Here is an 18101-nt window from a genome sequence, read left to right as displayed (position 1 = left end):
TAAAGTGCATATTACAAACCATCAGTCTTGACATTTTGTCAAAATATTCATGTCTAAAAGCATCTTTACCACACATCATTGTTCTTCAGTTAAATTATACAGTTGTGTTCTTTCAGTTACTCTGCTTCATACATTCATGCTTAGTCAGTAACTGCCTGTTTGTTTCCACAAGGGAGCTCAGTTGATTGTGTTTCCAGAGGATGGTATCCATGGCTTCAACTTCACAAGGCAGTCTATTGAGCCGTATCTGGAGAGGATACCAGATCCTAAATCTATCAAGTGGAGTCCATGTTTGAACCCTGGCAGGTTTCCCAACACAGAGGTAAAAGAAAATGGTGCAATTTGCAGCTCATTTGAAACATTCTACTACTTTTTTCCAAAAGAAAGGTAGATGAGAGGTTTTAATCTGCCCATTATTTAACTGGAAGGGATATTATATATAAAATCTCTATATCTATAATCTATCTATATCTCTAATTAATATATATAAATAATATATATACAGTACACCCCCAAAATTCGTAGGGGTTACATTCCTAGAGCACCCACGAATTGTGAAAAAATGCAACTTTTGGATGTGGTTAAAAAATGCCTTTAAAATGCCTATTTTTATAGTTTAAACCCTAAGTACAGTATGCCCCCCAAACACTTTAATTTCATTGCAAACTCAGCTTAATACATTAATACATTACCTAAAAACAGAATGTAAAGGTAAACCCGTCTACTGTATAGTACTGTACTGCTATGTCTCCCGCAGTGCTAGAATGTAAAATACCGATGTTACCACTATACGTACTGTAATTCAGGCAAGCGCGTTTTCTTTGGTATGCGCTGTTGTTTTCTTTGTTATGAGTAAATACATAATAATTTCATTTAATTAAAATACAGTAAAATGTACGGGTACTCACCAATGATGAATGATGATTATGAAGTAGCTGTGCAGTATGAGGCTGAGGATTTAAAACTCCTCGGGTGGCGCCTCTTCTTCAGGCGCTTCAGGAGGAGTTGTAAATTTGGACGGGCTTCTTCTGGTGGTGTTTCGTGCTGGTTTTTCTTTATAGGTTTCAGGAACATTGTGATGGGAAGTTGCTACATTGTCTCCTGTAGTGAACTGCTGGTACAATATCCAAGCTTTCTCACGGATGATGTTACCGTCCAAGGGGATGTTCTTCTTCCTGCAGTCGGTGATCCACAATGCCAAGGCAGATTCCATCCTGACGATATTTTTATTCCTTACAGTTGTTACCTTTTTGGCACTATCACAGAAACTTACAGATACGGTACTCCAGATCGCTGCTTTGTTCTTCTTTATGTAGCGTGCGGTGCTTTCATTAATGCCATAGTGGTGTGCTACTGCAGCATAACTTTTAAGTTCCTGGAGCAAATCCAGTAGTTCAACCTTCTCCAGGAGTGTTTTAAACTTCTTCTGGTGCTTAGGCTCAGTGCCAGAAGTCTTACAAGGTGCAGGGCGTTTTGGCGACATCTTGTGCGTTTATGAATAACAAAAAGAATACAATAACAAAATGGAAAACACGAGGACACTCAGCTGAAGACGTGTCACAGGGCAGCAGTCAATCAGCAGCAAGGAGAAATGAATGACGCTCTCAGATTGGCTACTTTCACCACCCCAAACCGCGTTTCCCTCAGCGGTTGCTTCCTGTTCTCTCTACAGCACAGTTTTGCCACAAAAAAAGCCATAAAAAATTGCAGGGGATATTTGCGCTTTTCGCTAACAATTAATAGTTAGGTTCTAAGGAAAAAATGTGCGAACGACTGAGTCTGCGAACCCTGAACCGCGACTTCGGGGGGGTCTACTGTGTGTGTGTGTGTGTGTGTGTGTGTGTGTGTGTTTATGTACATTATATATCCCTTCCAGTTAAATAATGGGCAGATTAAAATCACTCGTCTATATATCTATATGTCAGTCGTACTGTGGTGACTAGAAGTGATCTAATCTAAGTAATATAGAAGCACAGAAGTTAACTTTGTTTCAGATGTTATTTTGCTTTAATTACAGAGTCAATATATATGGATTAGTTCTTTCTCTACAGCAAAATATTTTAAAGAAATAAAACAATGACAATATCCATTTATCACATTCACTTGATGAAGCCGGTTACTATGTGTCATTTTTTATTGTGGCAAAGTATTGAATTATGTCATTAGCGAGTGTGTCGGAGTGTAACTCAATTTAAAATCACATGTATCTTCAATCTATCATAATGTATTGTAACCTAACCCTAATTTTCTCAAACCCATCAAGTCCTGGCCTTACTGGGTACAAGGCAGTAAATAGCCCTGGCCGGGATGCCAATCCATTGCAGGGTCCAGTTGTGCACATTCCCACACTCGCACAGTCAGATCTGATTTGTTTTTGAGAGCTCTGCTTTTGAAATGTGGTAGATTGCGGTCACCCAGTAAATCATTCACTGTATCTGAATGGCAGTACCCGACCAGCAAAGCACTTGGCTTTGCACAATTCTGTGGCTAATGAAGATTATTCCCAGTGGATAACATTAAGAATTTGTTTTCTTTGAGTTAAACTGCATGAACAAAAACTGTAGAAGTGTGGACAAAAATGAGCGCATGTCCTCCTTGATTATACATTGCCCGGTATTTCCACCTCAATCAGAAGTAAAAAGGTTAAAGCACATGAAAACAATACATAAGGAGAAAGTGCTTTTTCATTCATTCTTTCATTTATTTTTCATATCCCTAGTATGGAGATTCTCAGCAGCACTGGGCACAACACATCAGTCAACATGTGAGGTTGCAGGTTTGTTGCATTACATACACATACTTCGATCTTCACTCATGCGTTGCTTTAGAATGATGAAGGAATTGGAATAATTTGAGAAATGCGCACACACAAACAAGGGCAGACTGTTTAAACACTACCCTAACAGCAAGTAGACTGGGACTGAACTCGGACCACTGGAGTGGTCAGGTAGTTTAGTTACCTACTGCACCATCTGTTAGCGACATTAGTTCAGCTTAAACTGCTTCCCCCCCCCAACTGGACATGAACAATGGGCTGTGGTCCAGTGACATGGCCGTACAGGTCACCTTTGGTTATAGAGTTATTGTTCCCAGCATGTTTACAGTAATTATCTAAAGCTCTTAAATCACCAAAGATAATGTACACTTTTACATGTATTTCATAGATGCAGACATCATTCAAGTAAAATATGCCTTAATATTTTAAGATGATATAATTTCTATTTCTTTAAAAACATACTGGGATATGAAATTTGAAAGTAAAATATGCATCGATCATTTCATGCAATAATTTGAAATGGAGCAGACTTAACCGTGTTACCTTGTTGTTCATATTTGTATGCTTAAACAGAAGAACACACATCTGTTGTCCAGAAAGGCTTTATGTCACATTGTTTAACAGAGAAAGATGTTTTTAACCATTTCATTTTTCTGTATGAGAAATGGAGAGGAGTTTACATTTTTAAAATAAGTAAAGCATTGTGTTGAGTTGTGCCAGACTGCACTCTGCACCCACTCTACTAGTTATGCCTGCCCGTTAATGCAAACACAGTATATTGCTACTCCAAAAGGCCAATCACGAGGCCGTAGCTCTCTCTGTCTGTTCATACACTGCATGTAAATACGGTCAAGAGGTTGTTTGACCAAACATGAGTGTATTAAAGACACTTGCTCCAAGTGACCGTTGTTGGTGTCAGACACGGTGGTTACGACATCTCATTTCATAATAGGATTTTCTTACACTTCAGCCCCTAGAGTTTACATAGCATGGCGTAATAAACACAAAGCATCCAATGAGCAGCAGTTGTGTGGGCGAGAACACCGTGTTAATGAGCGAGATCAGAGGAGACTCGTTCAGTCGAACAAAGAGGCCAAAAATACTCAAATAACAGGTCTGTGCAGCAGTGGTGTACAAAAGGACATCTCGAAATGTACAGTACATCACACCTTGAAGCAGGTGGGCCACAGCAACAGAAGAACACAACGACTTCACATCTTTCAGCTAAGAACAGGATGATGAGAATACGGTAGGTACATAATCATAAACAACCTGCTGAAGATTAGAAAAATGCCATCTCACCTGACATGGCTTGATTTCCACTACACATGCTGATTTTAGGACAGACTTTGGTGTAAACCGCAGGGACTCCGCTGAACTAATGGCAATGGAACAGGCTAATTGTGCTAGTGCCATATTGCTGGTACTCTTTCTTGGTGTACATTATGCTTCTTAATAAATTCTGAGTCTCACTGGAATGCTATAGCATAGCTAAGCATTGTTGCGGACCACCTTCTTCACTTTGTAGCCACAGTCCCACTTTCTAAATGGCTGCTTCCCACAGAACAATGCGCCGTGTCACAAAGCTGACAACTTCTCAAGCCGATTCCATAAATACGACACTAACTTGACTTTACTTGATTTGAGATCAGGAGACGGGTGCAGGTCATTTGAGTAGAGCGTCTCTGGGATGAGGAGAAAAAGCATGGACCAAAATTCCAAAGAAATGTTTGTGGCACTCTGTTGAATATTGTGTCTTGAAGCATTTAAGATGCTCTAGATCAGGGGTGGGCAGTGTCGGTCCTGGAGGGCCGCAGTGGCTGACGGTTTTCATTCCAACCCACCTGCTTAATTAGAAACCAATCCTTGCCAATCTCAGACCTTCTTTAATTTCATGGCTTGTTAGTCTGTAAGCTTCTTCTATCGTAGATTTTTTCCTCTCTAAGGATATCATCCAAATGATTGGAAGCCTAAAACGGATCATTTTCAGTCTGTCACATTTTCTATTACATGTTTTATTAAACCAAACAGTGCATGATGAACACACACAGATGTAAATGGAAACAAGCAAGATGGAGAACTGCTGGCTGCTTTGTCATTTACATCTTATTGCTAATAAGGAGCCATTAAAACACTGAAGGCAGCAGTTTAAGATTGAAATAAGCAATCGAGGGTGGGGAACCTTAACAAGTGAGACCACTAAAATGAAGCATCAATAAGTGCGTCATCATCAGCAATAATTGACTTCTCATTAAGAAACTGGGTTGGAAAAAAAACCTGTAGCCACTGCGGCTCTCCAGGACGGGCATTGCCCACCGCTGATCTAGTGAACTGGCCACTGAGGACTGTGTGATTCGTAATGTCATGTCTACTCAGTTGTGAGCAAGCAGATCAGATCTCCCTAAAGGGGAGCCACTAGAGGATTTAGGATTTTAGTCTACCCTTTGTATCTCAAGACGCTCTCGGTTCATGTGACTTTTTTTTCCGGCTGTTACACACCATTATCTTGTCATTTTTTTCACTGATAGGTTTTGCACCGATTGAGCTGTATGGCAAAAACTAACCGCATTTATGTGGTAGCAAATATGCCGGATCGACAAGACTGCCTGCCTAGAGACCCACACTGTCCACCTGATGGAAGGTACCAGTTCAATACGGATGTGGTCTTCAGCGATGACGGCACCATTGTTGCTAGGTACCACAAGCAAAACTTGTACTTTGAAGCAGCCTTTGACACCCCTGTGGATTACGAGTATGTTATCTTTGATACGTCTTTTGCTGGCCCCTTTGGCATATTTACATGTTTTGACATACTTTTCTATGAACCAGCCGTGACCCTAATAGAAAAATTTAAATTGAAACAAATTGTTTTTCCGACTGCATGGATGAATCAGCTTCCTCTCTTATCTGCAATTCAAATACAGCGGTCTTTTGCCTCCGCGTTTGGACTGAACCTTCTGGCTGCTAATATCCACCAAACTGATTTGGATATGACAGGAAGTGGCATTTACACCCCTTCACACTCCTTGTATCACTATGACATGGATAGTCATAATGGCAGGCTGCTTGTAGCCACGATTCCTGTCATTTCTGACAGTTCAAACGATGATACACTCGTAGACAACTGGCATTTAATTTCCTCCAGAACCTTAAATATGGCCAAGACAAACAACTTACAGTTCTGTGACAATGAATTTGAAGAGTGTTCAGGACATTTTCCCAGTCAAGATCCTTTTATGAAACCTTTCCACGCACTAATGATGTATGATAACTACACCTTCACTCCGCTGCTGGCAGCAAAGGGCAATGTTGCCGTTTGTGATGGCTCATTATGCTGCCACTTGTCTTACGAGCGGTCCCCTCCATCTAGTGAGCTGTATGCACTGGGTGCCTTTAACGGTCTACACGTGGTTCATGGTACTTACTATCTTGAAGTGTGTGCACTTGTGAAATGCCCGGGCTCACACTGGCATAGCTGTGGTGGAGGGACAATACATGCTAGCAGCGCTCTAAATTTTCACTTATGGGGTAATTTCACCACTCGCTTTATTTTCCCCCAGATCTTAGCGAGTGAGATGCAGCTGCATATTCCTGATAAAATGGGCTGGGAAAAAACAAACTTCTTTATGACGAAGAGCAACATGTCTGCTGGTCTGATAACAGCTGCACTGTATGGAAGAGTTTATGAAAAGGACAAAGGGCCCGACGACAAACCATAGCTGACAATATCAGGCACAGCGTCTTTGATGGTGTCAGCTTTCTGGGTGTCGTCACAATGAAAAAGATTGAGGCTGCTCCGGATCTAGACAAACGTACAGAAATGTATTGTGGTTCTGATTTGTGAGCTGGTATTTATGTGAAAAATAACAAAAGCATTGGCCTCAGTGTCAGATCCTGAAAATTCACAGTTTTAATGTTTGACTTTGTCAGTATGGGCCAAGTTAGGCTAAATTCTGGCCTTTCATATTTATATCCTTGCAAACAAACCCCAATCCTGCCTAAACAAATGAAACTCTGGCTGTAGCGACTTTGACCCATCAATCCAAATGGAAAAAGGCTCCTTAACCCGTGCAGATGCTGAGCGGTCCCTTAAAACGCACCCCCCCAGCCACTTCCCGGCAACCCAAACGTCTTTGGCATGGCAGCTCTTTTAGAATCGCTTTCTTCACAAACTGCTCTACAGGTCTCGCTCGTGATTGCTTGATATCCTCACTTGCCCCTGTCGAAAATTTTACTTTATTTTCAAGTTGCTCTTCTTTTATTTTTTTTTTTCTTTGACAGAGTGAGTAGCCTGGGATGTGTGGTTTTAGTCTTCTTATATTAAAAAAAATTGTTGTGATTACTGTACAAAAATGTTAATAAATGGAATTCTTTACTCAAAAATGATATTTTGTTAGCTGTTGCTTATCCCTTGTAGTTTGTGATGACAGGTGAGAAATATTTTTAATGTCACGTTTTCATGAAGAATGGAGATCTCAGATTTTATGATGCAGTGGTGCCAATAGTGAAGGACGGCAAACCATATTGGAACATCTATGAAAAAGCCCGATCGGCATAATCCACATATCAGTTGTGCAGTCCAAATGCAGGCATTTTGTGCTACAGTGCTGTTAACTAATTACATATGAAAAGTCCGAGTAGTGCCGGGTGTGTTCAGAAGGGTTGGAGCTTTTGAATCAAACAGAGGACTCGTGACCAGAGACGGAGGGGGGGGAAGGGCAGAGTATCCATTCAGAAGAGTCATCCCCTTTGAACTGGAACTCCGTCTAGTGGTTCAGGCTGTCCCTGCATCCCCGATCCTTCAGTAGCCCTTAAAGACCAGTTACCAAGGCGGCCCTTTGTTCACCTACTCTTACTCTTAAAGAGGAAGCCTAGACGGGCTTTGGTTTCCCACTAGACCCTCCTAGGAACCTTGGTTGGTCCATTCACAGTGAGGTGGAAGGAGAATGATGAAGAGGAGGAACCCATTGCTGACACGTAGCCATACATGACCTTGTAACGGCTGACCCCTTACCCAGCCGGCAGCTACACTTCCAAGACCTGTGACCTGGATAAATAACTGAGGCTAATCTATAAATACCAAGCCGTACCTCTAACAAATAATATTTTCTCCACAATCGACGGTTTAAACATAAGCACAAAAAAGCAGATATGTAAAAGTAGGTGGATCAATATATTAAATGAAACAATAACAAAATGCAAATTTCACACATGGAAAATAAGTATAGATATAGATATGTATATCCCTCCACCAAACTAACATGACAGCACCATATACACAATAACAAACCCTTTCTGGTCCCAGTAACATAACGAACACAAAATACGAATAACAATGAATGAATACGGAAAAAGCCAATGAAAGTGACCTTGAGTCCGAGTACACAACTGGCCTGAATGCGGACGACTGGTCAACAGATAAGTGATGTGTTTGTATTTCCCGGAAAAACTGGTGCAACCTCACCGTGAATCCTCGGCTTGTGGTGGATGATGAAGTCCAACCCCAGGGTCTCTGGTGATGATTGATTTGAAGTAAGTCCAGCGGAATGAAAAACAAACTGGTTACAAAGTGCGATGTGGAAAACAGCAGGTAAAGGTGGTACATTGACGCGAAACTGTAATCAATCAATCTCTCTCTCTCCTGATTGTTTATATAGTACTGAGCCGGATGTAATTGATTGATTATAAACAGGTCTCTTTCCATCATCCGTCCCCCCTGTACTAACGGGGATGACATTCACTGACGCACACATAAACAGCAAACCGGACGATGGAAACAAAACGCACTCAGTACAAACATTGAACAACACTATTACTATGTAGCCCCGCTACCAAGTGTTGGCTCATGTGACTTGGGCACCTACTTTCAAAAGTTCCGTTCTGCTATTAATTGTTTCACTTCTAGGCATAACTCAGTCTGCTACACAAAGAGCCACACGTGGTAGGGTTTACCAAGGAAGGCGTGCCCACAATTGCTATCATGGTATGCACAGGATCTCTCATTTTACCAATATGGTTGTGGACCTACCTCTGTCCTATGCCACCTTGATGGTGCAGTTACCCCAGCCGCCTTTGACCAGGCAGGCAGATGCCCCCTCTTAACACACTCTTGTGGTCCCAAGCATTGCTGAGGAAATTCTGATCCTTCTAGTCATCTAGAACTTATCACATCTCTGAATCACAACTCGTGGAGACCACCAGGCAAGAACTTGTGTCTTCTGACAAATGGCGAAGATTTAACACGGCAAATGTTTTAGAATGAGAATGCCTTTGATTGAAGCCTGGCAACAACAGTTTTAGTGCCATCTTACAGAGCTGGCATGTCCCCTCTGTTCATCTCGGCTTCCTCTCTCGGGACAAACAGTCGTGTCATGGTGAATGTGTGTGTCCCACTCCCATGGCGCTCTGTCATCCACCTCATGCTTCTAAAAAGGCTTCAGCTCAAAATACTAGAAAAAACAACTGACAATAGTGGCAAAGGTGAGGGTCAAGATTGCGATGATACAAGTGTGTTTGTGACAAGTGATCGTCTTTCTCCATTTTTATTTTAGTTTTTAAATATTTAGCTGTTTCAAAATACTGTGTCCGTCAGTCTTTTAGAAAAAAATCAGGATTGGATTAAATGCTTTGCAGCCCTTCAGAATGAAAGCTCTGCTCATTATTCAGGGTCACTTCAGTCCTCACTCATTTACCGGCTCTCGTCAACTGCTATTCAGGCATTCATTTTCTCTGAAGAGTTGAGCTCAATTATGGGGGCTGTAACAGTAATCACATGCTGCTTGGATACTACACTATGAGAAAGGCAAAGATGGAGCAGACAAAGCTAATTGGTATACAGAAGGAGCCTCCAGCGCCCAAATCTAGCAGTTCAAGTGCAGATCTTTCTTCATCTTGAATAGCCAGGTGCAGTAAAGTGCCACGCCACCCTACCATTAACAGCGTCGCATATCCAGAAGGCCAGGTCTCCATCTAGCGAGAACGCTGCCTTTGTAAGTCAAGCTGAAGATGTGCAGCGAGTCAGAAACGAGCAGAGCCGTCGAATGTGATGGACGTGGCTGGCAGATGAGCTTCCAATCCGCTTGAGCTGCCTTTACACGCAGTAATGGACACATGGCGGGGCTAACAAACACCCACTAAAAAAGTAAGTAAAAGAAAATTTTAAAATATCTGCAAACTGATGGGAGTGTTTCTCCTTAACTGAAGTTTGACAGCTTTGTCCAGTAAGTTTTTTCATTGGACTACTTAAGTCTGGGATAACAGTTCTGTTAATTGAGCGGTGTACATGGCGAGTGACACAGCAGAGATGTCACGTTGTCCACTGTGACGAGACTTTTTTTTTTTTTTTTTAATTTATTTTGGGTGACCTGTAAGGGAAATTTTCTGTGTAACCAACACTTCATTTCTTGGAACGCTCACCCAGGAGACGCTGGGATCGTATGCAATGTAACTTTGGTACCAGCAGTCGAGCACATGCTGTGGGCCTGCAGCAGTTTCACACTTGCGGACACCATGAAGTGTGTGTTATTCTGGGGAAAAGTGCGAGTCCAACGTGACTGGAAGAATTCAATAACTTAGAGGGGGTGAACAAAAAACCGGTCCAAATCTACCTTTTGAAGTTTACAGAAATTGTATTACCGTACATACTCACGTATAAGTCCCGAAAAATCAATCATAAAATCAGAACCCGACTTATATGCCCGTTCAAAAATGCAGCACTCTACTTTTTTTTTTTTTTACATCTTCTTGCTTCCTCCAATCTCGCATCAGTTTTCTCAGACACATCGAATTTTGCTGCAGCAGCGTAGTTACCAATTTCTTTCACTACTTCAATGACTTTTAATTTCAAGCCAGCTTCATATTTTCTTCATATCGAAATGCTCCATCGTAGATAAAGGATGTATGAGGGCGAGAGATACAAAAAACACAAAACAGTGCAAACGTCGCTTTGGAATAGTTCGGGGTATTACTGTGTGGTCACGTGGGCACAATACATGGGGAAAAAAAAAAGGTTGTGTGCTCCGTGGTCTCTCAGGTGGGTGTTAGCATATCATAGTCTCTTGGACTAATAGCGTGAGTTTTCCGCATTCGACTTATACGACCGACATTATAAAATACCGGAAATTACACAGTAAAATCAAGCCCCGACTTATCGGCGAGTACATACGGTAACTAACTTCAGTATCTGAGACAGAAGTCAAAAGTCAAGAAGGCAACAGCTATGTGTCAGCACCATCGCTAAATTCACCAACACAAATAATTTATCACAAAACTCTGTTGCTGTATATTAACCCAACAGCTGGAATGTGCCATCATCCCAGTACCATCTTGTATCCACATATTGTGACTACAAACCGTGAGAAAACTGCACAAAACAGTAGCCTTAGCAACAAAGGCACTAAACAAAATGGTGTTGCAATAAAATAAATAAAACAACAATAATAATAATTAAAATTGATGATTGGTGAGCACTTACAGAGTACAAAAATGATTCCCAAACTCTAAAGGTAGCCCCTTGTGATAGACGTCTCCCACTGCGGCCAGCCCCCCTCTCGTCTTATAGGAAGTACCGTCGTTCAGTGCTCATTGGTTTTTTTTTTTTTCTTCACCTCGGGGTTGTGAGCTAAAAATCAGTTTGAGTCCGTGTACTGTAATGCGAGTGTTGGGGTCACAATTCTGAAATGGAGCGGAGAGTCAGGGAGATACACTGCGTAGTTCAAAGTCAATCAAAGTGATTTCCACAGACCTTTTAGGAGCGATGTGGCAGACAGATGGCATGCCATTCACTAAATCAGTCTGGGACAATTTAGTGTCACCAGTTAACCAACTGTGTGCACCGGAGAATGCATGCGGAAAGAACACTTTGATTACTCGACCCTGTGTGTGTATATATATATAATTTAGTCTGAGAAACGGTACTGAAAATTTACAGCGGTACCAAAAGAGGATGTTGTCCTGGGTGGCTTTTAAGATTCAACAAGTGGTTTCTGGAAGATGGATAGGCCACACTTCTGCCAGTCCTGTGGTTTCCTGTCACACCTCATGGACCAGTGGGTATGGGGTGGTGCAATTAGCAGTCTCGTGTAGCAATAGCGCAGTCCTCCCGTCTAACCTACTTTTGCTCCTGTAGCATATTCTCCATTTTCAAAGGATGCACAGATGTAGTCGGGTTATAAATTGCCTTCAAGAGTCCCAAAGCACTCATTTACAGATCATCATAGTCCTCGGAGCAAAAACATGCACTAGAGGCAGATTGTACCTGGTGTCAATAGTTCCAAAATTATGATGATATCCCTTCAGGAGATGCATTGCCATCAAAGCAGGGACTCAAAATAGACAATCATCATGGAAGAGGCTGTTCTTGGTTCATTTAGAGCAGGGGTCTCCCACGCTGGTCCTGGAGCACTGCTGCGGCAGCAGGTTTCCATTCTAACCCTTTTATTAATTAACAACCACTTTTTACTCTTATTTTAAATTGCCTTGCTATGTAAGACTCGGACCCCTTAATCATTTATTTTTTCCTGAACTAGCAGCCAAACAATAATGAGATACAAAACAAGCATGACCAAGAACACATGTCCATCATTCAATATTTGAAAATAAGTAAAGGTGAAGGTCTCAGTAATGTTGATCTGCTCAAGTCCACAAGACATTTTCACACTGTTCTTAGGAAAAACAAAAATCGACTGTTTTGGAAATGTCTGTTAGCACCAACAAGCCATGGAACTAAACATACATGTTTAATTAACAACAAGAATTGGCTTTTAATTAAGAAATCGGGTGGAGTTTGAGACCCCAACTTGGCTGGTCATCTCTTCACATCTTGTTTCTGTTTGGGGGTCGTGCAATTCAGAGGTCAATTAAAATGAAGGGAGAAGAAGTCCGTTAGCTGCAAAAACTTTTCACCGATCAAGAAAAATGTTAGAATGAAAACCTGCAGCCACAGCAGCACTCCAGGGCCAGAGTTGGAGACCCCTGGTTTATGGGCTCTTCAGGCCTTTTGTGTTGAGCGTTTTATTTTTGGAACCTTTGACGGCACAGACACCTCACTCGAATACACAGCAGTTGGTGAGAAGCCATTAGGATGGGAGCCAAGGCTCCTTTTCTCTAAATCAGTTACAAATGTAAATCAGGAGCTTGTTACTCAGTAACAACACAAAGAGTCAGATCTCCAGTGGTCTGATAACTCACTAGTTACACTTCTAGCTTATCTTGGCACAGATGAACAGTTTTTTTAAGGAGGATGTCCGATGAGGTGTACACTTACCCGTTTTTGATCCAGGTGCACCTTCATCCATGTCCTCTGCAACTTTGTTAGGGGATAGCGTGACTCAAGTTCAGCGGTCAGGATTCCCTTCTTGAAGTTTGAAGGCATCTCCTGCCAGATTGGGTTTAGTCACTGGCACAGACCTCAAGTATGGAGGACTGGAGTTTACAGCTGGTGCAGTGAAAACAAGAATGTCCGCCTTGATTTTTGCAGATCGTTAAATCTTTTGAGGGTCTTCAAAAGAGAAACAACATACAACTGCTTGCCACCCAGCCCAAAGTTGGGAGGAGTATGAACTGAGGTACACATTGTCCTAACCCTAATTGTTACTGGCCTCTCTGATTCACGCTGGAAGGACAACATGTTGTACACTTGGTCAATGTGCTGCCTTTTATGTCTTGTTGGGGTCTTTTCTGGGACTCAGACTGACAGCCATGAGGAGTTTTACAGGAACGTATGCATACACACCACAGCTTTTTGGAAAAGGTCTGAATGTAGCAAGAAAATGACATGAGCTAAGCAGCAGAAGATTCAGTGAATGTCTAACATATAAAGTGGATAAATGCAGTTAAGCAAGCGGACTGAAAGGTTTGGTGATGTTCATAAAATGACCATCACTTTAGATGTCCTGCTCCTGGTCAAATATTACAGGATTAAACCACAGGCCACCCACCTGTGCTAACTCAATGGTGGACCAGTTCGGACTTTGGTTGAGTGCTCACTGATGCTCTTATTAGACCAAATGATGGCTACTCTTATGCAAGGAGATTACAGTAGGAGGTGAGAGTGCAGCAAGGCTGAAAGTCCAAGTGTGGTGAATGCAGAAAATCATCCTTTAGTGACATGTTGCACTTCATGGTTTTATATGCTTGAAGCGTGTTGTTAACCAACTGGACACAGTTACAGTGGGGCAAAAAAAGTATTTAGTGAACCACCAATTGTGCAAGTTCTCCCACTTAAAAAGATGAGAGAGGCCTGTAATTTTCATCATAGGTATACCTCAACTATGAGAGACAAAATGAGAAAAAAAAATCCAGAAAATCACATTGTCTGATTTTTAAAGAATTTATTTGCAAATTATGGTGGAAAATAAGTATTTGGTCACCTACAAACAACCAAGATTTCTGGCTCTCACAGACCTGTAACTTCTTCTGTAAGAGGCTCCTCTGTCCTCCACTCGTTACCTGTATTAATGGCACCTGTTTGAACTCGTTATCAATATAAAAGACACCTGTCCACAACCTCAAACAGTCACACTCCAAACTCCACTATGACCAAAACCAAAGAGCTGTCAAAGGACACCAGAAACAAAATTGTAGACCTGCTCCAGGCTGGGAAGACTGAATCTGCAATAGGTAAGCAGCTTGGTATGAAGAAATCAACTGTGGGAGCAATTATTAGAAAATGGAAGACATACAAGACCACCGATATTCTCCCTCGATCTGGGGCTCCACGCAAGATCTCACCCCGTGGGTTCAAAATGATCACAAGAACGGTGAGCAAAAATCCCAGAACCACACAGGGGGACCTAGTGAATGACCTGCAGAGAGCTGGGACCAAAGTAACAAAGGCTACCATCAGTAACACACTACACCGCCACGGACTCAAATCCTGCAGTGCCAGACGTGTCCCCCTGCTTAAGCCAGTACATGTGCAGGCCCGTCTGAAGTTTGCTAGAGAGCATTTGGATGATCCAGAAGAGGACTGGGAGAATGTCATATGGTCAGATGAAAAAAACTCTACTCGTCTTGTTTGGAGGAGAAAGAATGCTGAGTTACATCCAAAGAACACCATACCTACTGTAAAGCATGGGGGTGGAAACATCATGCTTTGGGGCTGTTTTTCTGCAAAGGGACCAGGACGACTGATCCATGTAAAGGAAAGAATGAATGGGGCCATGTATCGTCAGATTTTGAGTGAAAACCTCCTTCCATCAGCAAGGGCATTGACGATGAAACGTGGTTGGGTCTTTCAGCATGACAATGATCCCAAACACACCGCCCGGGTAACGAAGGAGTGGCTTCGTAAGAAGCATTTCAAGGTCCTGGAGTGGCCTAGCCAGTCTCCAGATCTCAACCCCATAGAAAATCTTTGGAGGGAGTTGAAAGTCCGTGATGCCCAGCGACAGCCCCAAAACATCACTGCTCTAGAGGGGGTCTGCATGGAGGAATGGGCCAAAATACCAGCAACAGTGTGTGAAAACCTTGTGAAGACTTACAGAAAACGTTTGACCTCTGTCATTGCCAACAAAGGGTATATAACAAAGTATTGAGATGAACTTTTGTTATTGACCAAATACTTTTTTCCACCATAATTTGCAAATAAATTCTTCAAAAAATCAGACAATGTGATTTTCTGGATTTTTTTTTCTCATTTTGTCTCTCATAGTTGAGGTATACCTATGATGAAAATTACAGGCCTCTCATCTTTTTAAGTGGGAGAACTTGCATAATTGGTGGCTGACTAAATACTTTTTTGCCCCACTGTAGGTGTTTTATAGTTACCAAGAACACGCTTGAATTTGCTCAAAAGGGATTTCCTCTGTCCCAATTAGCAAATCTTCAAACCTTCATCACTAATGATGCATCTCATTTGTAGATCAACCTAGTGTAAACGCCTTTTTTAATATTGGCATCAGTTACCTGTGGAAATAAACAGTCAGAAATATTCACATCCTTCATCTTCCTTATTGATTGCTTTCACAAAATGTTTTATCAGTCCAAGTTTTATATGAAGAAAAGGAAACAATACCTTTGTTGGGTAGTTTACATGCCACACCTTTCTGCCCTCTTGTTAATGTAATGAGACTCTTTAGCATGGCTGGCCCATTTGCAAGTGAAACAGCAGCACTTGGTATACCCCGAGGCGCAGTGCCACTACTGTCAGATCACCACAGATATTGCAGTTCTAGTTATTGTACTGTGTATGTAAACTTAGGGGAAGAAATCACCAAAACATAGGTGAATGCAATACAATGGTACGTGATAGGAAAATGTAAAGGTGATTAAACCCCAAATCTGTAAGATACACCCAGCAGCATCCACCAATGCAAAATCTTTGTTGTCCACTGTATTTGGCTTCTGATTAGAGAAACTGGGCTGGAACGAACACCTGCAGCACTCCAAGACCACAATTGAGGACCACTGAATTAAATGCACATTTGCTGAGGAAGACCCATATTTATAAATAATATACATAAATAGTAATAATGCAAAAAAGAAAAAAGCAAATATTGATAACTTCTGAATAATCTATACAAGAAAGTCAGATTATCAGACACAACGCTGTATCTGCTCATTTATCAAACACCTAAAGCTGATGTCACATTTCATGCAGACTTGCGGACTGCAGCTGCTGATCTCACTGCCACACCACGTCAATTTAAAAGGCTGAAAATCGCTGGACATCTATTGTTGGCATGAAGCTAGACAGTTTGACATCTGTGGCAGAGCGACGGGCGCTCAGCAGGCTCCTATCAATTACGGAAAATCCACTGCATCCACTAAACAGTGTCATCTCCAGACAGAAGAGCAGCTTCAGCGACAGACTGCTGTCACTGTCCTGCTCCACTGACAGACTGAGGAGATCGTTCCTCCCCCAAACTATGCGACTCTTCAATTCCACCCGGGGGGGTAAACGTTAACATTTAACATTATACAAAGTTATTGTCTGTTTTTTACCTGCATTATTATCAATCTTTAATTTAATATTGTTTTTTTGTATCAGTAAGGTGCTACTGGAGTATGTGAATTTCCCCTTGGGATTAATAAAGTATCTATCTATCTATCTATCTATCTATCTATCTATCTATCTATCTATCTATCTATCTATCTATCTATCATTTAACAAACGGGTGCCAACCTTCCAGCACAGTTGTCCTTACCGCTTTCTGTAACTGCCAATGTTCTGCCTAACTGAGCTGTTATAAAAAATAATACAGCAAGTTCAGCCTCAGTCTCTCCCTTTTTTCCATTCTATTGTGGCATTTACTGTAAAACATGAGACGTCAGGCAGATAAACTTCTCTTCTGTTTGCGAGGTCCAAAACACCCGCATTTCTGCTCAAACTGGCATGTCACATTACACGACTGCCTCTGACTCACTAGGCCTGCGTCAGTGACAGCTACAACTGAAAAATCTCTGGAAGTCGTGTGGTGACCTTAACGGGGCCGAGTAGTTTGATCCACGTGCATTCGCAGAAAAGCAAAAATCAACGGTACCATTTCAAACTTACAGAAAATACCAGCTGACAACAATTATAAAAGAAATATCCTAAAATTTTATTTTGTTGGGAAAAAAAAGATTAACTTATTTTCACTGACCTTCAAAAGGACCACAAACTCCAAGTGAAATTTACATATATCCCACATTTGGATTTTTATTATAATCCATAAAATATACAGGAATCTCAGTGATGTGTTTAAAGAGTGCAGGAAGGCGGGATACCCAAGCAGTCTCTTTCTCCTATATACATGCTATAATTTAATCTTTTCCCCAAAAATATCACAAAATGTATTAAGACAAAATTGTCCTGTTCCACATTTTTTTTTTCAGAAAACCAGCTGATATACTGTACAGAACTTCAGTTTAAATGCACTGAAAATAAAAAAATCTGCTTTCTCCTAAACATTTACAGGCAAGATTGTAAACATCTTGCATGCAAAACCAGGTTCTTTTAAACAGAATATTAAAACAATTGCAATCATTTCTTGTAGATAAAAGATAATCCAATGCAATCCTGTCATTGGTATATACAGTATACTTCATTTCAAAGCAAACGGTGATTGCAGAGGCCTGCAATAATACAGTATCTTGCTTTGTAGAAAATTAGTGTCATTATTTTATACTGAATAACATTGCTTTTCAAACACTAGCTGAGGTTGCCTCCAAAAAAAAAAAAAAATCTAAACATATGAAGGCACGAAAAAGGAACGTGCGGTTGTAGAGAACACATACCTTAAAAATATTCAAATTAATTTTGCATTAATGATGCATGGCCTGGGCCATCATAATGGAGTTTATTTGGATTGTATCAGACACCTACTCCTACTTGTCAATTTCT

The 18101-nt window shown here is 41.3% G+C and overlaps 1 protein-coding gene across 1 annotated transcript in view; it reads left to right on the top strand.

Moving 5' to 3' along the window:
• The window catches only part of btd (biotinidase), a 32029-nt gene extending 24870 nt beyond the window's left edge, over positions 1–7159 (top strand). The window contains exons 3-4 of the mRNA XM_028818211.2: positions 173–322; positions 5305–7159. Coding sequence (XP_028674044.1) covers positions 173–322; positions 5305–6495 — 1341 coding nt within the window. The 3' untranslated portion in view covers positions 6496–7159. The remainder of the gene's footprint in view (positions 1–172; positions 323–5304) is intronic.
• Positions 7160–18101: the final 10942 nt, after the last annotated feature.

The sequence above is a fragment of the Erpetoichthys calabaricus genome, chromosome 13 (assembly GCF_900747795.2).
Source record: "Erpetoichthys calabaricus chromosome 13, fErpCal1.3, whole genome shotgun sequence".
Taxonomy (NCBI): Eukaryota; Metazoa; Chordata; class Cladistia; order Polypteriformes; family Polypteridae; genus Erpetoichthys; species Erpetoichthys calabaricus.
Note: the sequence above shows the minus strand (reverse complement) of the source record. Positions and strands in the feature narration are given on the sequence as shown.